At 39.8% G+C, this 26,397-nt stretch overlaps 1 protein-coding gene across 5 annotated transcripts in view; it reads left to right on the forward strand.

Moving 5' to 3' along the window:
• HECW2 (HECT, C2 and WW domain containing E3 ubiquitin protein ligase 2) overlaps positions 1 to 26,397 on the forward strand; it is a 371,931-nt gene that overhangs the window by 191,748 nt on the left and 153,786 nt on the right. For 4 of the 5 annotated variants that reach the window (XM_060622749.3, XM_060622748.3, XM_078451061.2 and 1 more), the window contains exon 3: positions 23,373 to 23,480. In XM_060622749.3, coding sequence (XP_060478732.1) covers positions 23,373 to 23,480 — 108 coding nt within the window. Of the gene's footprint in view, positions 1 to 9,752; positions 10,097 to 23,372; positions 23,481 to 26,397 lie in introns of those variants that run through there. The other variant, XM_060622750.3, reaches the window with a different exon arrangement.

The following is a 26,397-nucleotide window of genomic DNA, read 5'->3' on the forward strand; positions in this document are numbered from 1 at the left end:
GCTAATAGCCAGAATATATGAAGAACTTAATATAACTCAATACCAAAAAAAATCAGATAATTTGATTAAAAACCTGGCAGTGGATCTGAATAGACATTTTTTTCAAAGAAGACTTACAGATGGCCAACAGACACATGAAAAGATGCTCAACATCACTGTTCGTCAGGGAGTTGCAAATCACAACCACAATGAGCAATGAGAGATCACCATATACCTGTTAGAATGGCTAAAATAAAAAAGACAAGAGATAACAAGTGTTGACAAGGATGTGGAGAAAAAGGAAGCTTTGTGCACTGTTGGTAGAAATATATGTTACAAACTTTAAACCCAATTAAGTTCATATTGTGCATACAGCTCTGCAGTATGCTTTTCACTTATTGTATCATGAACATTTTCCATGTCATTAAAAATTGGGAACATTGTGTGATGGCAACATAATAGGGTATAATGTGGCTGTGCCATACGTACGTATTCATTTATTTTTGGATACTTACATAGTAGTTTCTAATTATTACAGATCACAACACAGTGACCACTAAATTTACATGATCTTAAGTGGCACATATTTTTAGAACATGTGTCTTATTTTGCTTAGTAAGCCATGGCAGATAATTTTTTTTCATGTGTAAAATTATCCTTACTTTTCTGGTATTTATGTTTTTTTCCCCTTGTACTATTATCCTTTACTGAAGGAAGTTTTTAAGTTTAAAAAACAATGGCTTTTTAAAAATGCGATTGAGATGTTTATTTATAAAGTCTGAAACAGATTAGAAGGTAAAATGACAAATCCTGATGACAGCAGTTTGTAATGGAAATGCTTACAGACCCTTAAATATAGCTTGGTAGGGAAGGGCGGCAGGAGGGAAACAAGTTGTTACAGTTTGTTCCAGGAAAGGCATTTTGGATGAATGCCATCTTTTACAAGGATGCCTTGTGATTTTAGTTTTATCCACTGCACTTAACCTTTCCCAAAGTGATTGCTGAAACAAATGTATATAGTGCAATAGAAGTCATTAACATAATTCTTTTCCTCCAAAGATGTTATTTGAATTTTAGTAAAAGCATTGAATTTGTGCCAGATTTAATCATGTCAAATAACCTAGAGCAGAATGACTCCAGAAGTCAGTTCAGCTGCCTTCGTGGTGGAAGTATCTATTTCGTGTTAAAATTTGTCACAGAAATAAAATTCTAAAAATTTTTCTAGATATTTCAGTGATTTGGTCTTCTCTGTTGAGAATAACAACATTAATATCTGAGAGTTTATTGACAGTGAGTACATACTCTTTGCCAGGCACTGTCTCCTTACTGTATGTAGCTTTACAGTCCTTCCCAAATTGTGCTGGTCTTGCATTGTTATTGTCCTCATTTTATAGATGAGGGAACTAAAGGTCAGGAAGGTTAATCATTTGTCAAGGTCTCATGTCTAAGAGATGTCCATTTGGGCTGCAGAACCAGTGCTACTCTGTACTGTATTTACAAGCTGTTGGAGAGATCTTAGGCATATAAGTAACTGACTAAATGAGAAAATGTCTTAAATTATATTAAAACATGTTAGTAAAACATAATGAATAAGTTTAGTGTCTGACTTATAATTTTTAAACATTACAGAACAAACTTACATATTTAAAGGTTGACTTTATTCTTTTTGAAAAAGGGACACAATTATTTAGGGGAAAAAAAAATCCTCACTTTTCACTCTTCCTGGCTAGAGATCTTGGCAAGCAGGAGCGCAGTTGCTATTATTGTGACTTTGTCTGTTGTGTGTACAGATACATGCTGCCAGATTCTGTGCCCCACACCTTTTATAAACACCATATTTAACTTGGAAGAGAAAAAGTTATTCTTGGCAACACTCACATGGCAAAAGTAGCAACTGCAAGGGCCACCAAACAGTATCCTGACCTGAAGCTGGAATTGTGAGAATATGTCTAGAATTGAACTTACTGTCTACAAGGCACGTCTCAATAAAGGAGAGAATTATTATTCAGTTTACCAGGAGGCAGGAAAGCTGCAAAAATGAGATCTATGTCCCATCTACTTATGTATTGATGGTTTGTGCTTCTTATTACTGTTGTCATTGCCAGATATGAAGATCATTAGGTAGCTAATAAGGACCCAGTACTAAGATGACCAAAGTGGTTGAAAGACCTTCTTTTTTGAAAACAGCCTGCAACAGTCATTTCTTGTCAGCAAAGACGCACAGATAGGGTGTTGGTATGATGATGGAGCTCTTCACTGAGCCCTCAAATGTTAGAATGCAAGGGTCTCTTTGAAATTTGAGAGACATACATTTATAATAAGTGAAATGTGCTGTTATATGCGTCGAAAGTAATTTTTTATGAAATTTTACTCAAGTGTTAACCAAAAAAATTTTTTTTAATGTTTTATTTATTTTTGAGACAGAGAGAGACAGAGCATGAGCAGGGGAGGTGCAGAGAGAGAGCGAGACACAGAATCTGAAACAGGCTCCAGGCTCTGAGCTGTCAGCACAGAGCCCAACGCAGGGCTCGAACTCACGAACTGTGAGATCATGACCTGAGCTGAAGTCGGACGCTCAACTTTCTGAGCCACCCAGGCACCCCTAAAGTGTTATTTTGAGACGTGGCACAAGCTAAAAAGAAAAGTTGACAGATCCACAAAAACATGTAGATTCATATATTGCTGACAGATTCAAAGCGAATTAGTATGAGAAGTTAAGGATGTTCTTACAGACATCATTCAATAAATTCTTTCTGGCTGGTAACCTTTGAGATGGTACCACAGAAATCCACTCTTGTGTCCAATCTTGGGCTCACTGCACAGAGCAAGCACGGTCAAACCCTCCTTTCTAGAACCCACTAGTGCTTCTCAAATTTTCTATGGCCTTTCAATCCCATCACGGACACTGATCTTTTGTAAAGTACAATAAAAGTAGACCTAGGGGTGCCTGGGTGTCTCACTTGGTTGAGCGTCTGACTCTTGATTTTGGTTCAGGTCCTGATCTTGGAGTTCGTGGGACTGAGCCCCATGTTGGGCTCTGTGCGGATAGGGCGGAGCCTGCTTGGGTTTCTCTCTCTCCCTCTCTCTCTGCTGCTCCCCCTTCCTCTCTTTCTCTCAAAATGAATAAATAAATAAACATTAAAGAAAAAAAAACGTAGAAAAATGAAATGAAAACAAGATCTACAAAATATAAGCCCACATTTTCATTATTATTATTATTATTATTACTGAACAGACTTAAAATTACTCTGACAAATTTCTGTAAAAGTTTGTAAAGTCTCATGTTCAATTTCTGTCCTTCTCTCAAATCATTAGCGATAAGTTCATGGCCCAGTGCTGGTCCACGGCCTATATTTTGAGGAGTACTGTTCTAGACTTATATACAAGCAAAAACTTTTTTTTTCTCATGTTAGCATCCCTTTCTGTGTTCGTGTTTTCTGTACTTGCTTTCCACTCTACTCACTTTTTTCTTCTTTTAAGATAGATTGAACATAATCATCATGAGAATTGTTAGGAAAGAGTACACTGCAAAGATACAGAGATGTATGTCTATTTTTGAAGTTTCTAACAAAACACATTTGCAAAACCAAATGTGACATTCACATATTCATGTCCATTAGTGTACGGTCTAATTAAATTTTTTTTTTAATTTTTTTTTAACGTTTATTTATTTTTGAGACAGAGAGAGACAGAGCATGTACGGGGGAGGGGCAGAGAGAGAGGGAGACACAGAATTGGAAGCAGGCTCCAGGCTCTGAGCCATCAGCCCAGAGCCCGACGCGGGGCTCAAACTCACGGACCGCGAGATCGTGACCTGAGCTGAAGTCGGACGCCTAACCGACTGAGCCACCCAGGCGCCCCCGGTCTAATTAAATTTTGAGACTGCAGACTAGTGTCTCTTAAAGTGTAGTTCTAGTATTATCTATATCAGAATTAGTTGGGGTGATTGTTTAAAATGCAAACTTCTAAGACCCATCCTATATCTACTGAATCAGAATTTCTGCTCTTTGCTCTATGGAGTCTGATTTTTAAGTTTATTTATTTTTAATTTTTAAAAAATGTTTATTTATTTTTGAGAGAGACAGCATGAGCAGGGGAGGGGCAGAGTGAGAGGGAGACACAGAATCCAAAACAGGCTCCAGGCTGTGAGCTGTCAGAACAGAGCCCAACACGGGGCTCGAACTTAGGAACTACGAACTTGTGACCCGAGCCAAAGTTGGACACTTAACCAGCTAAGCCACCCAGATGCCCCTATAGTTTATCTAGTTTGAGAGAGAGAGGGGTGGCGGAGAGAGAGCGGAGGAGGGACAGAGAGAGGGAGAGAGAGAGAATCTCAAGCTGGCTCCACACTGTCAGCATAGAACCTGACGTGGGGCTTGAACCCATGAACCATGAGATCATGACCTGAGCCGAAATCAAGAGTTGGTCGCTTAACTGATTAAGCCACCCAGTGCCCCTGGAGTCTGAATTTTAAACATAAGTCCCAGATGTTTGTAATATACAATATAATTTGAAAACTTTTCTTTCAGAGTTGGGAATTTATGTGATTATTTGATTCTACATCATGCACTGTTGTGGTAAATTATAAATCCCAATTCTGAAAATGTTCCCTGTGTGAATATAGTGGAGTTTCTATGTATGTACTTCCCGCCCTATCCGAGACTCTCCAGGATATATTATTGAGTTCATTGCTATCTCAGCTATATGCAAAGCATAACTGGGAAAAGGTAATGTTCTCATTGTACAGATAGAAGCAAAATATACACATAGACAAATAAAATAATTTTATATCCTTCCTTTTTTGGCTTCATTTTATTTTCTTAGTTTTACATGACTACAATCTATTTTTAAATTCACCCTGTTGTACAATATAAATTTATTTGGAATAATAAATAGCATAGGAGCAGAACTCGCTAGTCATATGTAATTAAATGGTTGTTATGAATTGAATGAGGGAGGTAGGATTGTATGTAAACCACCGTAAAATTTCATTAGCAATACATTAACATAGGATTAATACAAAATTCATCCATAAGTAAAGATATAACATTCTTAGGTATTTATATAAAATTCACCCATAAGGAGAAATATATCTTAGAGCTTCTGGATACAGGTCAAAGAAAGGAGACCCCATTATAGCTGCTTCTTTAATTATGTTGTAGAGATTACTGAAAGAAAAAAAAAACAACATTTATTCTTATTTCTGCCTTTCACGTGTTTGGCACATTACATCTGCTTGTGTGTATCTGTCTGTTAGAGAGAGAAAATGAGGGTCATCTATTCATGTTAATGAAAGCAATGGATCCCAGTTCCGATCATTTGGCTTGAGTGGACATCGATAAAGGGATTTTCTTATCCACCTAAGATGAGAAAGTCAGTTTTGGGGGACATTACTGTCTTCCAGAGCATAATGATAATTTCCCAGATGAAAGTGCAAAACCCTAAGAAAACATGCCCGTACTTGCTTCTACTGAACTCAGAATACTTCAGAAATGTTGCTGTTGTGAAATTGTGCAGGCTTCTGGAAAGTCTTCCTCTGCACCTTTCAGCCTTGCCATTATGTGCCCTTGATCAAGTTACCAGACCTCCCAGAGCTCACTTTCCTTATCTTAGGGATAATAACACCTCTCAGAATTGCTGTGAGGATTCTATCAGTTAGTGATTCTGAAATACCGAGCACAGTTCTTGTCACTTGATGAACAGTACTTAGTTATTTTGGGGGAAAGTTGTATAATGGTGGGAAATGTGCGGATAAGCTTTGATGTCATGCATACCCTAGATATGAAATTCAGCTAGTTTTTTGCTCTGTGATTTTGCTATGCATGAGCAAGTTATTCAGTCTCTTTATCCCACAGTTTTCTTATTTTGTGAAATGGGGATTGTAACAACCAGCCCAGAAGGTTCTCTGAGGATTAAATGAGAGAGTGTATGTATACACTTATAGTGCCTGGCATGTGGTAAGTTCTTAATAGATAACAGATGATAGCCCTTATTGTTTTTATTTAATTTGATTACCTACCAGTTTCTAGGCTAAAATTTAGAAACCATGTATTTCATGTACAGTCGTCAAACTGATTTTTATTTGAGGCTCTACCCTTGATCTTTTAGCAGCTGTCTCTTTTTTGAATGAATTTTCAAAACGTTTTCTGATGTATACACAGACTGATGTGCATTTCCATTGGAAGATTTGGGGAATCTGAAAACAAAGTGGTGAGGAGGCCAGCATTCATCTGGCTGTTTAAGGAACACAATGTCACAAGAAAAACCCTCCGATAAAAGTTGCAGCACATAGGCAGACACTTGCTACAGGACTGAAATAATGCATATGGGATAATATGATGTCAGTCTCAGAGGCATGCAAAGTGCAGAAACACAAAGGAAATTCATAATGGGCTTTTCAGGAAAATGGTTGTTCCTTCCTGATGTGCTAACCTTGATTCTGTTTTGGGTTTTTGGTGCCAACATAAAGCTAGATGGAAGAGACACTGCTGAATTTTTCCATTGTCAATTTGTATCGTAATCTAAGAATTGTGTCTTTGCTCTCCTCTACTCTTTTTTTTTTTTTTTTTTTGGAGCTTACTCATTCTTTTTTTAATTTAGGTATAGTTGACACACAATGTTATATTAGTTTCAGGTGTACAACGCAGTGATTCAACTTCTCTATACATTGTGCTGTGCTCACTGCAAGGATACTACCATCTGTCACCGTATAGTACTATTATAGTATCATTGACTGTCTTCCCTATGCTGTGCCTTTTATTCCCATGATTTATTTATTCCGTGAGCTTTTGGGAATAAGCTACATTAGTTAAATGATGTCTTTTTAGTTCTATGATTAATCCATTCAGTATCCATAAAACATAATTTCACCCATGAGCATCCTTGCTAGATCAATAGCTTTGAATGTTAACAACTGTGATATCAATTGGCTTTCAGAAAGAGATCTTGTGGAGATGGGATGAAAGGACAATTTTCATTCCTCTATTCTTTTTTTAAAGTTTATTTATTTATTTTAAGACAGAGAAAGAGAAAGTGAGCAGGGGAGGGGCAGAGAGAGAGGGAGAGAGAGAAAATCTCAAGCAGGCTCTGCACCATCAGCACAGAGCCCGACATGGGGCTCGAACTCATGAACTGGGAGTTCACGACCTGAGCTAAAACCAAGAGTTGGGTACTTAACCAAATGAGCCACTCAAGTGCCCCTCATTCCTCTATTCTTTAGCTTCCCTTTCTTTCCCTCTACACTGATGCTTAAAATTTCTAGTCTATTCTCCTTCACTGGCCTCATCTCTCCCTTACCCTCTGTGTTCTAGTCACACTGGTCTTCCTTCAGTCCATGGAAGTGCCATGCTGCTCCCCATGCTAGGGCCTCTGAGCAGCTCTTCTATCTGAAATGTTGTCTCTTTTCTCTTTCCTCCCCTCCTTATCCATCCTTCAGAGCTCAGTTCCTACATTGATTCCTTGAGGAAGATTTCACTTATTTTCTGGCCTGGGTCATGTCAGCAACTCGCCCGTTCCCTTATGCCCTCTTTTTCCTTTGTAGCATGTCTCATAGTAGTAGCTAAAGCATTCATTTTGTATTTGTTATTTAAATGTGTCTCCCTGTCTCTAAAATAGAAGCTCTGTAAGAAAAAGCAGAGGCTGTGTTTGTCTTGTTGAGAACTATCTCCTAATGCCTGGCACCGTATGCCATCATAGCGAGTGAAAATGCTAGGATGTTACATGGATGCAAATATTGTATTAATGTGCTTCCCATTTTACTTGTTGATCTTCAAGGTCTTTCTTCACACTGGGTTGTGGTTTGGAGAAATATTCCTTTATTTATTCCTAGCATGTATAAATTTTGAGGTCTGACACTATGCTGTCTTGCTGTACCTTCTCAATGCAGTAGTCCACTATGATTGAAGAGGTACAGCCTGAACTACCTGTGTTTAAGAAATACCACCTCTATGAAAAGGTGCGTGTATGTGATGGCCTTAAGTCTAGGCTCCAACATCATCTCACATCCCTTGATCCACTTTATAAGTTTCTTGGTCAACTTGGAAATCTAGTCTCCTATGACAATGGCTTGTGCTGTGGGGAAATAGATTTCCTTTACATAGGACAATAGCCTGTTTGACACATGTGAACATCGATGACACATGGACGGACCAGAGCCTAGAGTTCAGCTAAAGTGGCCTGTCTGGCAAATGTTACACTATTTGGAAGGTAAAGAATCGTGGCTTGGAGAGCCAGAGTCATGGGAGCATCAGGTGAACTTCATGGAGAATCTGTTGGTCCATAACTAGGAAGTAAGCAAGCATTCAAGACTAGACGCTTTTGACTGGGGCTGAAAACAGAGATGCTGACATTGATGAGAAGTCTGTTGTTCATAGGCTGTAGCCACCGTTGATGCCAATAAGAGGAAATGAACTCATCCCTTCTAGATTACTTTTTCCTAAACTCCTTTTGGTGACTCCGTCAAATTAGTGAGGTGACTGCCATCTTCAGGAGCGTTATCTGAGAAAGGCAGTGTATTGTAAAAGAGCTTGGGTTTGGGTGTTGGCTGTCATTCAGATCCAACCTGAAATCCTGGCTGTCATCACTTCTCTGGGAGCCTCTGTTTCCTCACCTGTAACATAGCTCTAATAACATTATTGACCTCAGCCTTGGAGCGCAGTGCCATTCGTGAGGCTATTTTTATAGCGTCTGCGATGTGTCCCTGGTACATTGTAGGCATTGTGTACATGCTTGCTCTTTGGGTGTTCATTAGCATACACCCAAGAATCTACAGTGATTTTCTCTAAGACTGGGCAGAGTTTACATGTCAGAAGCAGCCTGGTGGTGATTCTGGAGTGCCAGGCTTGCTGTGCCCGCACAGTTTATTGCCAAAGCTTTGTGGCCCGTGAAGCTTCATGGCAAACTGTCTGGATTAAGGGACCAGTAGAGAGTAAATTGCATTCACTAAATGTAGCGCGGAGCTTGAATCCAGCCTGTCTCACTTCACAGCAAAACGTGTGACAGTTGAAGATATTTTATCTTGCTTTCTTGGAAGCTTTCTGGAGAGATACAGTCTCGCACCCTTTGATTACATCCACCCATGCAACTGACACTTAATAACTGCGACAACTGCCCTGGGTGGGCCAGCTTCAGGAGGCCCCTTTTCCATTAAAGAATAATGCATCTCATCTGGAAATTCTTCCGCCACAACTTCTTCCTTGGATAAGACAAGAACACAGCTAGATGGATGTTTTGCATCCATTTTTTTCATTAAAAGTGACATCTGAAAATAACTTCAGGGTTGATAACCACAGTTTGGGATTTTCATTAAAGCTGTATGATGTTTCAAAAAGTTTTAGTTGATTTTTACAGTTTGAAATCCAAGTCCACATATTTATTTTGGATTAGTTAGGATGCTATAAGCCTATTTTAATACCCTAAACAAATTCTTTATCTTATTAATCATAGTAGTAAATTAGAGTTTCCAGGTAATGGCTACTCTATTCTTAGTAAATCAGACAGAAAATTCCCCTCTCTGTGATAACAGTTTGTTGACATCAGCTCACTCTGTATGAGAGAGTGTGTGTGTGTGTGTGTGTGTGTGTGTGTGTACACATAACTCATTCTTTGGAATTTTCCCAATAGAAAAGCAAAGGAAGGAAGCTGAGGGGAGGATGGGGTGATTGCATCCTGTACCCTTTACAGGGTGTGGCCACAACTGCCTCAGCGTATGGGATACTAATAGGTTATGTTTTTTCATTAAGGATGCCTGAACAGTGGTAAGTCTTGAGGAAGAGTGGGAGTGGCTCTCAGTGTTTTTTTTAGCCAGACAAGAGTATCCTGGCAGAGGTCTGCTCAAATCCTGCTTAGGATTTCATTTCTAGAACGTTGGGAAAGAGAAAGAGAAGCAGGAGCATCAGTGAAGTGGACCTGCAGAGCTCTCAAAGCCACGTTAGGACTCCAGACCTGCCTGACTTCAGTTCTGGCTGCTTCTATGAATGGAATTGCCAAGTGGATAGGCCAGTGCATGATTTTAAGGAGAATGAAACATGTTTCTTCTTGCTGCTTCCAAACCAGATTTGAAATGATGATGGATTCAACCCTGAAAAAGGCAGAGAGAAACTTTTGGGGATTATGTGAGGTAAGGTAATAGGAAGTTCTGTAAAATGAGTTCTACTGTCACCTAATTCCTGAGTCTGACCCTTAAAAAAATTTTTTTTTTAAAAACTTTTATTTATTTTTGAGAGAAAGAGAGTGAGCAAGCAAGGGAGGGGTAGAAATACAGGGGATGGAGGATCTGAAGCAGGCTCTGCGCTGAACAGCTGAGAACCCAATGCGGGGCTTGAACTTACAAACTTTGGGGTCGTGACCTGAGCTGAAATCAGATGCTTAACTGACTGAGTCACCCAGGCACCCCCTGAGTCCAACTCTTTGAGATTTACAGTTCTCTTTGCCTTTCTCTTTGAAATGTTCTTAAATGTGCTCTCCTCCCAGCTCGATTAGGGATAGCTATTAACAAACCGTGTGGTGTGCTTATCACATTTAATCACTTGACAACTCAACAGCCATCAGTACAGGTATTAAAGCATGTGAAACTTTTACAAATAAATATGCAGTCCCTTTGCTGATGTTCTAGAGCCCCACTGGTTTCAAATAAATTACTTTACTGTGATGTTAAGTACAGGTTCTACCTACAAGAATGTGTTTTTTTTTTTTTGTTTGTTTTTTTTTGTTTTTTTTTTAATGTCATGCGATGGAGTCTAGATTTCATGACAGGTTATCTGCTTCTGGCCAATAATGTTTTTAGACAGATTTTTAAAGCTCTTCTCTCATGAATGAGATGTTAAAGCAGATTTATTTGTAATGTAACGTTCATATGGACAAGGATTCATAGACATTCACATTTTAGAAACTGTTGATTAAACAACAATCTTACAAAAACACTTGGAGAATAAATTCACGTTTTTGTTAAGATTTCCTTGTGGCAAACTGACCCAGCTTTCAATAGACTTTTGGAATCTGCTTAGATTGTTTAAGAGCCAGGATGAATACAGGGATAAGGTTCAGCTCTATCCTAATCCTTTATAAATTAAATGTTTTCAATGAAAAAATTTACTTTTTGGCCCTAAAATGCCACTCAGTTGTTCTCAAGGTCGGCAGGGATGTTATTTTTTATTGTCGTATAGTGTGCACCTGGCACACAGTGCCGGAGACCCAAGGATGCTATCATGCCTACACTGCACTGGACAGAACTAGCAGTGCCCCATTTAGAAACATACATAAAAGCTCAGTTTAATGAAAAGTAAGGTGATGGTTTAGTAAGGATTCAGGTGAGCGGTCCAACCTTTGGGAAGGTCATTCAGCCTCTGGTCAAGCCATTTTGGGGAGGCACCTGCAGGGACTAGCCACATCTGCAAGATTATTCTTTAGGATTAGTAGCAATGAATGTTCCAGAACGATTGCTCTCATATACTTCCAACTAATATTTTCATACTGAGTTTGAATCAGCTCCAATAAATATTTGGTTCACTTCAATAAGGGTAACCTCCTTCTTTACATAAAGTTAGCTATGAAAGTTCCTGATCCTTGTTGTATGAGCTCACTAAGATCAAAGGTGTAATTTACCCCCAACCAAAGGATGCTTTTGCATTGAACTTTATATTTTATAATGGTTGCACATTTCTCAGAATCTGTAGCTATTAGGTTCATGTAAAAGTAACATCCTGAAGCATCTTAGAGGTTGCTTCTAAACTTCATTTAGTATTAAAAAGGTTTATCTTTGAGTGATAAATTAGTGTGTATATGACATTTAAAAAAATAATAATTAGGGGCCCCTGGGTGGCTCAGTCAGTTAAGCATCTGACTTCAGCTCAGGTCATGATCTCACAGTTAGTGAGTTCAAGCCCCACATCGGGCTCTCTGCTGTCAGCACAGAGCCTGCTTCAGATCCTCTGTCCCCCTCTCTCTCTGGCCCTCCCTTGCTTGTCTTCCTCTCTCTCAAAATTAAAATAAATAAATAAAAATAAATAAGTAATTAGAAGAAAGAAAGAGGGATATAGAATTAACACCTCATTGTCATTCCTGGCAACTTTTGAACACACATAGTACCACCCAATCCATGTTTCATTGTATAGGAAGATGAGGGCATCTCTGCCTGTCTTTATTAGGCTGAGCTTAAAGCCTGACAGAATTTTAGGCTTTGAGTGACCTTCCACCTAAGGACTGCACAGACTGGTACACTCTGTGTGAGAGACTGTATTCACATGTAATGGCATAATGTGCTATTGGTGTACGTATGGACTGCACTTTTGTTGCACACTCATTTGGCATCCAGATTAAGAAAACAGTCTCCAGGGGCGCCTGGGTGGCTCAGTCAGTTAAGCGTCCGATGTGGGCTCAGGTCATGATCTTACGGTTCATGGGTTTGATCCCCGCATTGGGCTCTGTGCTGACAGCTTGGAGCCTGGAGCCTGCTTAGGATTTGGTCTCCCTCTCCCTCAGCCCCTCCCCTGCTTGTGCCCTGCCTCTCTCTGTCTCTCTCTCTGTCTCTCTCTCTCTCTCTCTCTCTTTCTCTCTCAAAAATAAACATTAAAAAAAATTAAAAAAAAAAAGAAAACAGTCTCCCAAGACATAAGTAAGCATACTTTTGTTTTATATATATTTATGAGAAATTAAAATAAAATGAATTTATTTAAAAGAAATTTAACAAGTAAAACCTAAGGAAATGAGATTGAGGAACTGTGCTTTTGAGTATTAAAGGAAAAACGTAACTTCTTAGAAAGAAGGAAGAAATGGATTAAGAGATTTTTAAACCCCACACATTTAGCTCCTAAATATGTGCCAGGTTCAAATACTGTACCCATGTACTCCTCACAGTTTTCTGAGCTTGGTGCTGTTATCATTTGATAGATTGAAGAAATGGAGTCTGTGCAGTTTTAAGACTTGCATAAGGTTATGGTTTCAGCAAACGAGAGAGGTGGAATTTAACCTCAGGTCTGCTGTTTCTCAAAGTTCTGGGATCTTAACCATCACCTAAGAGCCACTGCCCGACAGCTTCATTATCAGGCAGTGTATTACTCTCTTGGCCCTTGAAATAAGTGGTAGGTACCTAAAAACATAAAGCATACTTCTGTGGGTGAATAGAAGGCCCATGTGGACTAAATGCCAGTGATAAATTAAATATGTTGCGTTAGGAACTTTATTGAGTTACTAAGTGATGGAGAATCTGAGCTTTCTGTCTTGACAAATTAAGGTTGAGTGTGGGAAAGTTGGATTTTTGAGAGTTGTTTGGATAAAGAGGGGAGAGGAAGAGCATGGTGGGCTTAGAGAGTGAAATCCAGGATGGTGGTTGGACTTGGAGAGAGCTTAGAGACGGATGGGTCACCTCGCAGGGTCATTGGACTGACGAGTCTGGAATTGATTGCCAGCCTTTTGCACTCAGGGAGGCTATTTATAGCTGCTGCAGCTCTGTCTACACAGGAAAGATGGAGACGGAGGAGGGTCACGTTTAGGTTATGGTTCCAGCACTCAGTGCTGGGCCTGGGCGCAAAGCATGGTGGGCCATCCTCTCTTGCCCTCCTACAGCCCACTCTGCACAGAGCAGCCAGGAGGATTAAAAAAAACAAAAAACATGGATCATGTTACTCCCCTGCTTCAAGTCTTCCAGTGACCTCCTATCAGCATGGAATCCAAATTCTTCACAGTGGTCTAGATAGAAGGTGTGGTATAGTATCAAGGAACATGCTGCACATACTAGTTTTGGGATCATGGACAGATTTTCTAACGTCTCTGTGCTTTAGTTCCCATCATTAAGAATCTGATAGCGGTACCAACCTCAAAGGATTGTTAGAGGTGTCCGTGAACTGGTAAAGACAAAGCGGTAAGACAGTGCCTGACATATAAGCCATCTCTGAACTGCTCTTTACTGTCTGGTGTTCTGGGCCGTGACTGAAAACTCTCAGAAGGTATTTGGCAAAATGAGTTCAAGTGTTGCTTCTCACTGATCTCTTGGTGGTTCCCTCCCTGTCAAAATGAGTGTTTGGTCGAATAGTTTGGGATCAGGTATCTTACATGGGAAGTTGCTTAGCAGAGCATCTTGCCTCTGCTCAGTATGTCTGGAGGTGTGAATGTTCAGGAGGCCTCCTCAGGGGTGCTTAGGACTTGTCTGTATCACCCAGTGTGGATCTAGTGAAAGATTTCACATTCTCCGAGTTGGGCTCCCCCACCCCTGCTAGATGGCCTGCCTAGAGGAGACATCCATAGACATCTCTCTCATACTTGCAGGTGAGTGGCCTTGAATCAACACACAGGCGCCCACCCTGCCGGCCAGTGCAGTGATACACGTGCCTTTCAGAGCACATGAATCCCCAAGGCCAGACCTTACAGACTTGTCATCAGCTCTTCTCAGCCTCTGTTGCTTCTTTGTCCTGTGGTGTGCTGTGCCTTCTTCTCCCATCTCTGGCACAGTGCAATCAGCCACTCCTTCTGGTATCTATAGGAAGATAGCTACTCAGTTGACTACCTACCAGGCCACAGTCGTTAGTGGGTACATGCTCAGCTGGCAGTGTGGTATCAGGATTGATCTGACACTTGCTCTTTTTTCAACCAGAGAGAGCTTCAGTGTAACGAATTGGGCATCTAGGGAGACTGGGTTAAAACTAATGCCACAGTTGCAAATTCATGAGGAATTTGTTGATGAATTCTCATAGTGCTGCATAAGATTGGTGTTCTTGTGTAGTGCAATCTGTAGTAAAGACTCACCCCTCCCTTGGGATGTAGTTCAGATCCCAAAGTCATTGTCAGAGTTTTCCTGTCACATTGCAGCAGCAGGATTCCATAACCTGCCTAGAACATTCTGGTAAAAATTTTGCAAAAATTTTTGCAAAAATTGTTAAAAACAGTCAAACAGTCCCTGTGAAGGTGTGGTCTTTGCCCAGATCTATAATGATCATTTTGGGGTGCCTGGGTGGCTCAGTCGGTTAAGCATCCCACTTTGGCTCAGGTCATGATCTCGCGGTTTGTGAGTTCAAGCCCCGCGTCGGGCTCTGTGCTGACAGCTCGGAGCCTGGAGCCTGTTTTGGATTCTGTGTCTCCCTCTCTCTCTCTGACCCTCCCCTGTTCATGCTCTGTCTCTCTCTGTCTCAAAAATAAATAAACGTTAAAAAAAATTTATAATGATCATTTTGATTCAAATTGGAGCTTAATATTACTTTCCAAATCCCAAATCCCAGGGCATCTAAGTTTTGAGTATAGCCAGAACAAACCAGGCCCCTGTGTGATCCAATCATAAGACATATGTAACATTGAATATAACATTGAATATAACTTCAATTTGTATCTAAAAAACAATTTAAAACAACTTAGGTGTTTATGCCATTTGTGAGAAAATGTGGGGAGGGATTACTTGAAAGCAAAATAAAAGTTGCAAGCATCATTTTTCATTTCTCTGGCACAATCTGTCACATGGCGTCTTTCTCAAAAAATTCTTCACCGTGTCTTAACTCTCCTGGGTTGATTGATAGAAGAGGAGGGCTTTGAATATAAGCAGTTTTGTTCATATTTTATCTCCAGCACTGTATGCAGGTTTTGGAAATATTAACAGTCATAGAAACATTTCCAAATCCAAATTATGTTTGGATATGTTTGAGATGTCTGGTCATGTCTCCTATATATTATCTTAAAAGCCTATTCAGAGTCCTTTTTCTGGAATCCAGAATCAGGAAAAAAATAATCTTTTAAAGGTAATTTTTCACACTGATCTCTGTGTATGAAATATTATGGGGAAGGAAGAGTTTTAAAAAAAAAATTACAAGTCTTTCTGCTTACATTATTTTAGTTTTTAGTGTCATTTTAAAAGAGAATTCATTATTTAAATTACTCTTTACAATCATGTTGTACATTAATATAATTAATCTTACTTTTCTAAGGATGAAAAAGGTAACATCCTGGGACCCAGGCAGCAACAGTAACTTTTACCACTGAATTCAGCTCTAAACATGGCCACTTGTTTGCTGCTTCTGATGACCACTCATAGAACTAAAAAATGAACCCTGGGAGGTAAAGCAATATGTCTATGGAGCAGTGAAGCAAAGGAATGGATGAGACACCTTAATGACTGGCTTAAATGTGTAGATCTTCCAAAGGATATCTCCATATGTGCCTCCCAAATATACATCAAACTCGGTAGATCCCGAGCCGTATGAATTACACACAGTCATGGGGATTGATAATTATTCCTTCTCTGTTCCTCTTTAACACTTTATAAAGTATGTACACCTTGGTCATAGCATTCTTCACATTGCATTGTACCTTATGTGCCGGTCTTCCCCCACCACACTGGGGACTCCTGATGGCAGGAAATGGGTGTTCCTTATATTCCATAGGGGGCAGTCCGTAAGTGCTTTTCATGAATGAATGAGTGAACGAATGAATGCACAAGCTGACAAATTGGAGGCACAGTAGTCAAAGAGAAGTACAGTGTCCAAAACATCGCTGTGATTGCTCAATATCCCTGGAAATAACCATGGAACAGAGTTTTATCATGTGTGGTCTTTGTAGTATCCGTATCAGAATCAGCTCCCTAGGGTACTTGCTAGAATTCTGTTTCCTGCATCCTGACTCAAACCTACTGAACCAAAAATCTCTGGAAGAGCAGGGCAGGAATCTGCATTTTAAATGAAGCCTGCAGGATATTCACTGTGAGTAATGAAGTTGGGTAATCATTGCTATGGAGGATCAATTAGGTAAAGGGGAAGTAGCCAAGGATGATTTGTGACCTAGTGAATGTGCAGGAGATGTTAAGTCTGCTTACAGAGATTTTGTTTAAGGCCCTGATGTGTTCCTCCTAAAGATACTATGGTTTTAATGTAGGAAAAGGGGCCTGTTTTTAACCTTATTAATTAGACCTGAGAAAATTCTCTGAGCCACCACAAAACAATATAGTTAAGAGAGTTGTGTGTGGCAATCTTCTATCTCTATGCCTTTGTTTTCTGGGTCCAAACACTTAATTTGTTTCTCCTTTGGAGAATCGGACTTACTAGGTTTAATTCCAGTATTAATAACAGAATGAATTGAAATAGTCCTAAAGAGTAATTAAAAAAAAACACTAAATGAAATCACTTCACAAAAGTATCATGGATTGTTAAAATAGGCAAGAGTGAGATTTTCACAAGTTTCCTTGATTGTGTTCCCATAATATTCATAAACAGGTATAAAATTATATTAAAAGGATTTTAAGGCTTTTTTTGTGTGTGTACTTTGCTTTTCTATTTAGAGAAAATGTACCGCCAACGAGACTTGTAAGAGAACAAAGAAGACATATGAGACATGAGTGGACAAGCTTTATATAAACTCTAACAAACAAGATTAGATTTAGAGAAGGTATTTAGGTACATGAATTAAACATCTTCAGTGTTACTTTTTTGTAATTATATTCCAGCCTGAAAGTTACCTAAGTCTCTAAAATATGCACTCCTAGAAAATAGACTATTTCAGTTGGAAAACAGACATTTGAATCCTAAAAGGAAGGGAAATAAGGAGAATGGGAAAGGGAACAAGGAAGGTAATATTCAAAGAGCAAAAGCAAAACCAGGAGAGTGTGCCTCACAGAAGCTGACATGTTTTTAGGTTGAAAGGAAGAAGTAAAAATCAAGGTGAGAGGTGACTGATGGAGAGGATTGGGTCAAAGGCTCCACCATAACAGGGTAGAACCCTGTAAAAGAAGGCAAGGAGTAGGTATGGACCCAGCAAAGAGGGCATTAGGGAAATGAGACCTCATGTTCTCCATGGTTTGGATGCTACCCTGCTCCAAGTAGGAGCTTGGAAATTAGCTATGGGATGTGAGGACGGTGGGACAGATTTGAATATTTGTTAAGAGAAATGGAGAAAGGAAGTAACTAAGTATAAATGCACCAATTGATAGTTGGCTTTAAAGGCCAACATTTCTTTGATCAATCAGAACCTTTATTTAGTGGGGGGAAAATAGATTTATAATTATGTCTACATTCTACTCATAAGGGATTTAGAACCCTTTCTTTGGTATACGATTTTATACTCAACTATTTTTCTTATTTGGAGTAGGGACATTTAAAAAAGACCAAATCACCTAATATGCATGTTAGATGAGGAGAAAGAAAAATAACTCCTACAGTCTGGGAAAAAATAAACTGTCCTCAGATATCCATGAAAAGTAGATCTCAGCATAGAAATACTGTCACAGAGGGGTGCCTGGGTGGCTCAGTCGGTTGAGTGACCGACTTCGGCTCAGGTCATGATCTCACAGTTTGTGAGTTGGAGCCCCGCATCGGGCTCTGTGCTGACAGCTCAGAGCCTGGAGCCTGGTCCGGATTCTGTGTCTCCCCCTCTCTCTGCCCCTCCCCACTCATGCTCTGTCTCTCTCTGTCTCAGAAATAAATAAACGTAAAAAAAATTAAAAAAAAAAAAAGAAATACTGTCACGGATAAGGTGTTCTGGGTCTAGACTAGAATTGACCTCAACCTAAACAAAGTGTTAACCTACTTAAAGACGAAATTTTACTCTGAGGGACCAATTAAAATTGGTCTTCTTGAAATACAAGGAATGAGTCATTTTAGCTGTTCTTTATATGGTGTGAGCAAGGCTGGCCAGAGGTGGGCCAGCTAGCAGCCGTAGGAGCCGTAGTAGTGATGGAGGTTGTGATAGTCGTATCAGAATAATTTGTCCTGTTTGCCCCTAAGCTAGTTTATTTATATGGATTTGGTATTTTCAATTAAGGGTAACTGCCACTTGATGGCAGGAATGCTTGTATCTGTCAGGGATAATGAATTATCAGAAACATAATCTCATCAGAGAAAAATTTCAATCCAGAATAAACAGTATTAATCAACTTGAGTATCTTCTATGTGACAAACACTATGCCTGGTGGGGAATGAGATCTTCCCTATGGAGATTTACAGGATGGTCTCTTGCTGTCGCATTTTAAATCAGAACAGATCCATCAAACTTCTGCTCTAGGCCTGCCTATCCTAATTCTGACCCATTTCTCATCATATATGGCACATTTGAGTTCCAGATGAGCCTAAATAGTCCTGGTACATTTTCAGCATTTTGCTTCAAGGGGATAGTCTGTTTTTCTTTAAATACAAACGTAACCAAATGGAGTTGTCCACATCACCTATGAACCAAAGAGGGGAATTCAAGTCAGAGATATATGGCTTATCCCAACCTAACAGGAGCTGAGGGGTAAATTGAACACGTGACTCTAGATCTGTTTCTTACGTGCGTGCGTGCAGAAAGGACAGAAAGAAAGAGAATCCCAAGTAGGCTATGTGCTGTGAGCGCTGAGCCTGACTTGGGGCTTGAACCCACAAACTGTGAGGTTATGACCCGAGCCAAAATCCAGAGTCAGACACTTAACTGACTGAACCACCCAGGCACCCCTCCTCCCCTGTTTTTGTTTGTTTGTTTGTTTGCTTTTTTTTTTTTTTTCTAATTTATGCTCTAGATACATTTCTTGGTTAAAGGTCTTAGAAGCAAGCACCCATTCCTGTTCTCCCTTATTTCCTATTCACATAGTATAGTATTTCTACCTTGAAGTGGATGTGGCTGGCAAAGAGTTATCAGTGACCCTTCTTGGAATAAGAGATGCCTATAGTGGTTCTCTGTCAAAGTTCTTTTTCTAGGAATGTGTACGTGACGTGTAGCTCAGGCATCACTTTCTGTTCGGGACTCAGACCACTTGCAATAGTTTGCATCCCATTACCATCTCCCATTCTATTTCTGCTCCTCAGTGGTCCTTTTTCCCAAGTTTGTGTCAGAAATGCGTACTTTGGGGCACCTGAGTGGCTCAGTTGGTTAAGCGTCAGACGTCGGCTCAGGTCATGATCTCACAGTTTGTGAGTTTGAGCCCCGCATCAGGTTCTTTGCTGTCAGTGCAGAGCCTACTTCAAATCCTCTGTCCCCTTCTCTCTCTTCCCCTCCCCTGCTTGCTCTCTCTCTCTCTCTCTCTCTCTCTCTCAAAAATAAATAAACTTTAAAACAAAAAAAAAAAAAAAAGAAAAGAAAAGGAATCTGTACTTCATTTGGCTTACCTGATGGTTTTGGGAGAAAAGGTGGGTAACAGCAGAAGTACAAACCTTAGTGTGAGGTTGCATTAACAAGTACAATTTTATTACCACTGCTTTTTATCGCTGTGATCCTGCTGATTGCTCCCTAAAGGAAGATGCAATGCTACTTCGTCTTTCCTGAGGCCCCAAGAGGAAACTCTCACAACAGGATTTTCAGAAATGTGTTATGTGCATAGCCATGCTTCTAAAAAAGTATTTTGCATAGCTGGGCACTGTCTACTCCCGATGCATATATTCTGTTCCTTCCAGGGTCCGGCTTTCTGTGCCTTCCAAGTGACCAATAGCTTAAAAATAGTACATTTATTTGCAGAAACATGAGAATCACTCCTTCCACCTAAGCACCTCTGCCCATTAAACTATCTTTTAGAAGGGTAGCAAGTACTTTGTTGTCTAGCCTGAAGCAGTGATGCAGTCACAGGGATTCGGGCATGATGAGTCTAAATCACTGGTTGATTTTTAACAGGTATTTCTGTTAGGAATTGTGTTAAACTGCAAGTAACAGAAACCCAACCACAGGGGCTTAACCAAATAGGAATTTATTTTTGCATAGGTAGCAAGAAGTCTGAAGGCAGGTAGTTCAGGACTAAAGGACTCATCATGGTTACTCCTAGCTTCTGGCTCTGCCATCCTTAGTGTATGGTTCTCATCCAAGAAGAGGGGAGAGGGAAGAGCAAAATAGGATTGCTGGGTCTGTCCTGTAGAGCTGGGAAGAGCAGAGAAAGAAAGAGAGAGTCCTAAGTAGGCTCTGCTCTGTCAGCACAGATCCCAGTGCAGGGCTCGATCCCACAAACCATGGGATCATGAACTGAGCAGAAATCAAGAGTGGGATGCTTACCCGATTGAGCCACCCAGGTGCCCCAAGTCCGTCCTCTTTTTAATCAGGAAAATGATAGCTTTCTCAGAAGTCCCATCCAGTAGACTTCCACTTACACCCTACTGGCCATAACTAGATCACATGCTACCTTTAGCTGCAAGAGATTCTGGAGAGATGAATATTTTTAACTGGAAACATTGTTGCCTTGGATAAAATTGGGGTTTAGTTGGCAAGGAAGAAGCTCAGTGGATAGGCAGTGATTGAGATCTGCCCCGAGGAGCCACATGACATCTTTCACAACCAGGTTTAGGTGACTGCCTTTTAAATATTGACATTGTTGGGGCGCCTGAGTGGCTCAGTCGGTTAAGTGTCCAACTTCGGCTCAGGTCATGATCTCACAGTTCGTGGGTCCGAGCCCCACGTCGGACTCTGTGCTGACAGCTCAGAGCCTGAAGCCTGCTTCAGATTCTGTCTCCTTCTCTCTCTGTTCCTCCCCTGCTCACGCTCTATCTCTCTCTCTGAAAAATAAATAAAGATTAAAAAAAATAAAAAAATAATAAAAAAATAAATATTGACATTGTTGGGGCCCCTGGGTGGCTCAGGTAGTTGAGTGTCTGACTTCAACTCAGGTCATGATCTCACAGCTCGTGGGTTCGAGCCCTGCGTCGGGCTCTGTGCTGACAGCTCAGAGCCTGAAGCCCGTTTCACATTCTGTGTCTCCCTCTCTCTCTGTTCCTCCCCTGCTTGTGTTCGTTTTCTCTCTCTCTCTCAAAAATAAATAAACATTAAAAAAATATTGGCATTGTTGTTCTATTTCTGTGATGGAATGGAGTGGTGTGCCTTGTGTTGTTTGTTTAGGAGAGCAGGTGATGGCATGAGTGTTTATGCTTTTCCATTCTTATAAAGAACAGTGGCTCCTTCTTGGCTTTTCACAGAAAGATTCTTTAGCTTGCAATGTGCCTAATGCAGATGGCATGGGAGGACCTTTCCTCCTAGAGTTCTTTGACTTATGAATATGATGAAAATAGTAGGCTCCAAGTGCAACCACAGACACAGACAGAAGTCTCCCAGAGCTGGATTATCTGACTCCTCGCTATGGCCCATGTTTCTAGTTCTTTCACGCTCAGAAGCGTGAAAAAAAGGGAGGTTTTTCTTTTTCTTTTTTTAAGTTTATTTATTTATTTTCGGAGAGACAGAGAATGGAAGGGGAGGAGCAGAGAGAGAGGGACAATCTCAAGAGGGACGTGGGGCTGGAACTCCTGAAACAGTGACCTTGCGACCTGCAATGAAATCAAGTGTCCGATGCTTAACTGACTGAGCCACCCAGGTGCCCCCTTTGTTGCAGGGGACGTTTCTTCTCAGGCCTATTCCCTTGAGCTTGGGACCTTTTCTCCAGCTTTACTTTATTTTGGTGTAGCTCTTACTTCACCATGTCTAATTTATCCCAGCTCTCAGTTAAAATGTATCTTTAATCTTTCCTCCTGGGAAAGGGGTTTGGGGAAACAAATGAAAATATCTGACTTTAAGAGCCAGTATCACTGTATACATTTTCATGTGCCTGTAAAACTCTGAATGGTCTTCTTTTCATGTTTTCAGTTTTATTTTCTATTCTGGGCCCTAGGACAGAACTTCAAACTAGTGTGATGAGGGCAAATTATAGAATATGAATCCTTTCAGCCTTTGAGGTGATGGGGGAGAGCTGGGTGCAGCCAGAGTTTCCCTGCCTGCCCTTTTAAGTTATAAGCATGTCTTTCGTTTATCCCAGTGTGTCCTACAAATATTACCCTTTTCTGTGTGCCAGGAGGTCAGAAAGCTTGGAAAATGCTGCTGTCAGGCTGATTCTTCAGGTTACTATCCATACAAAAGCCTAAACATTCTTTCTCTCCTTTTCTTGTGTTGTTTGAGGTTTACGGCCTCTGGCCTTTTGTAAAAGATTATCCTAGCAGACATGGTGACTTGGTTGGTATCTCCCAAACACTGTTCGTAGCAAAGCCATACTGTGTCCTCACTCATTTTCATAGCTTGATGCCCCCCCCCCTTTTTAAATGCCATTTTAAGTTCTATTATATTCTCTCAATTATGCTCTTCCTTTCTTTTTTATATAGGATTTTATAGATGGGAGCACACCCAACTCCTTCCTTACATATCAGCTCACCATTGACGCTGAGATAGTTGTAGCCTGTGTTCTTCCCAGTTTTGCCTTTTGGCAACATTGATTAACTGGGCCAAGCCCACAAATGCCAACTTCTTTCCACCCTGTCCCCAGTTCCTCAGTATCAGTGCAAGGACAGAAATGCAGGGTAATAATCTGCTGGGAGCTGGTCAGTAATAATAGTGTTCATTAATATTTCCCCCTTTATCTTTTTTTCCTCTTATTTCCTTTTTTCCTTTTATTTTATTTCCTTTTTATTCTCCTTTTATTTTAACTTGTATTAGTCTGAACTAAGGGAGGAGACATAGGTTGTGATTAAGCTGAAAAAGTGTTTGTTTGGTTTTTCCAGATGAGAATTCTCCAGCCAACTTCTGGGATTCTAAAAACAGGGGTGTGACTGGAACCCAAAAAGGGCAAATCGTATGGAGAATTGAGCCTGGGCCCTATTTCATGGAACGTAAGTACTCAGCGAGAAGTAGAAGTTTGTTACTGAAATTCCATAAATATACAGAAATCTAGGGAGTCTTGTCTGAATTTATTATAAAAGTTTCTGGCTCTGATTTTCATATTTATGCCATGTATCCTCAAACTGGGAAATATATTGTTTTAGAAAATGCTCGTTAGAGAATGTTCACATATTTTGAATAAAGTGTATGTAAATATATATGTGTGTGTATAATACATATACACATTACATATATCTTGTGAATGCATAGTATATAAGTCATGTTTGGTTATTTTAATACTTTACACATTTTTATATACCCTTGTATCTACATTCGTAATTCATATTTATTATATTAACTTCCGGGAGCAGAAAGAATAATTCAAGATTTCAGTTAACTTAAGAATTTTATTTGTCTTTAGAATACTTTGCTATTATTTTTCCCAGCAGTGGAATAACTGTTGCATTCGGGTCCTCGTCTTTACAATTAGATGAGAGAGTCTGGGCAAACTGCCATAGAGGTCAATTTTAAGAATAAGAAATTGGCTGCAGGTAACTCAGCCATTACCCCATTGATCTGATGTTGTATTTCTTTGCAAATACAAATGCTTCTATATAGTACATGGCTCACAGAAGTAGCTCATCTCTTTTTATTTAGGGTGAAGGAGAGTATTTATATTTGCCACTAATGTTATTGAGAACATGGTGTGTACATTTTTGTAGGCTAGATAGAAGCGTGAATGAATACACGATTTACTGAGTGGTTCAAGTTAACTTTTACATTTACACAGTGCTTCATTAATGTAGAAAATGGGCTATTTAAAAATTTTCTGAGTTGTTTAGTTTGTGTAAGAATTAACTTTTCTATATTCAAGAGATTTAATATAAGAGAGAGAGTGTGTGTATGTGTGGATATTAGTACTGAAGGATTGTACTTATTAAACCTTAAAATATAAAGTAAGGTTTGATTAAATGGGAACATGCTATGAGCTTACTTTTATTCAAGCATATAACTTTTTATTATATAAAAAGTTATTTTCAAAGATTGACATCTGTTACTTTGAATTGCCATTAAAGACATTAGATTATTTCTTCCACATCCTTACTGGTAAGTCAGCATTTCATAACTTTCTCTAATCATGTTTCTCTCTCCTAAGAACTATCTGTTTTTCATAGTTCAATATTTGACTAGGGTCTCTTGAAAACCTAAAGGGAATGTAGTTTTTAAGGGAAAATGTTCATGATATATCAATAAGTGAGGGGGAAAACAGGTAGATACACACAACATAATTTAACTAATACCATAACATATAGGAAAAAGTCTGGAAGGAGATTTGCCAAAATGTGAACATGGGTTGTTTGCGAGGAGGTGAGATTATGGGACATTTGTTTTTCTACTTATTATTTCTACTTTATTTTCTACTGTACTTTCCAACATTTGGCCCAGCTGGCAGTACCATCTATTAATAAGAAAAAGAAGTGGGGAAAATGGAATGGGTTTACTTTCATTCAGTGTGATTCCTCCTTTGAAAGGATGCCAGGGTTTAAGAGGCTGACGTAGCAGAGAATCCAACTGAATTCCAGGGGAAAAGGTAAAACAACCTTCCTGTTCCTTCCAAAATGCCAGCCTGCTAGGAATGATTGCCTCCGGATGGACTGTGTAGCCTCATACCATGGGGTTCAGGTGAATACCGGGAAAGACGTTAGTATCACATACTGTTATAATTTGGAACATTTTTTTGTGAAAAGCCCCACTTGCAGATATTTCATTTGCCATGACTGATTTTTTTTAAGCTTTTATTTATTTTTGACAGAATGAGAGAGAGAGTTGGGGAGGGGCAGAGAGAGAGAGGGAGACACAGAATCCGAAGCAGGCTCCAGGCTCCGAGCTGTCAGCACAGAGCCTGACGCAGGGCTCGAACTCATGAACCATGAGATCATGACTTGGGCCGAAGTCAGACGCTTAACTAACTAAGCCACCCAGGTGCCCCTGCCATGATTGATTTTATTTCTCCTCCCCAAAGCGTTAGAGATTCGTAACGTCCTGGCCGATCAGGATATACTAATATCTCTGTCTTGAATGTTTTTCTTTATGCTTCACTCTAGTGTTTAATAGAAATAAGCTTGACATTGACACTAGGAGTTGGGAATGAAGAGTAGGTTTTTGTTGTTGTTTTATTTTCTCCTCTAAATTCCATCTCAATTCTTCACACACAAAACTAGAGAAAATAAAACTGGCAATATTCAGCAATGAATTTTTGTAAGGACTAGGAAAAGTCGTGTATGTTAAAATCCAAGACGGTGAATGAGAATTACAGAAAGTTTGGTTTTAGAATAAATTTATCTTCATTAATCAGAATGAGGCCTCTTTCAGCACACATTCATATCCTTTCAACGTGTAAAAACCTAAGGTGGTATTTATCTAAGTGCTTAGTAGCGTAGTCCGTGTCTTTTAGACATCATTTTTTTTTTTTAACCCCTACAGCAGACCTAAGGGGACTTCCGGCACAGTGAAGTTTTGCTTGAACCTCTGGAGCCGATGGTGTGGAACTTCTAAAAATTGGGTGGGGAGGGGTTAGACAGCTTCTATATTTTCAACCTCTGATCTTGAAAACTTGAGACATTTAAAACTTTTGCTTTCATCTTCAGAAAGAAAATTTATCTTTAGCTCAACAGAAGTTCAGGCAAAATAAAATTAAAATTCTCTGAAAATTGCCCTAAGTGCATGGGCAAACCTTGATCTGAGCCCCCTCTAAGCTCTTTCTGAATGTAAAGATGGCTTTAGTTTGTCTGGAAAAAAACCCAGAGGAGGCAGGCAGCCCAGACTTCTATTATTACAGGGCCTGCTTAAATGAATTTGAAGGACAAAGACAGGTGTAATTTTGGGCACATGACCTTCCTAGACCCTGGAGAGGAGGATCAGCTTCCT

The sequence above is a fragment of the Panthera onca genome, chromosome C1 (genome assembly GCF_046562875.1).
Source record: "Panthera onca isolate mPanOnc1 chromosome C1, mPanOnc1 haplotype 2, whole genome shotgun sequence".
NCBI classification, from domain to species: Eukaryota; Metazoa; Chordata; class Mammalia; order Carnivora; family Felidae; genus Panthera; species Panthera onca.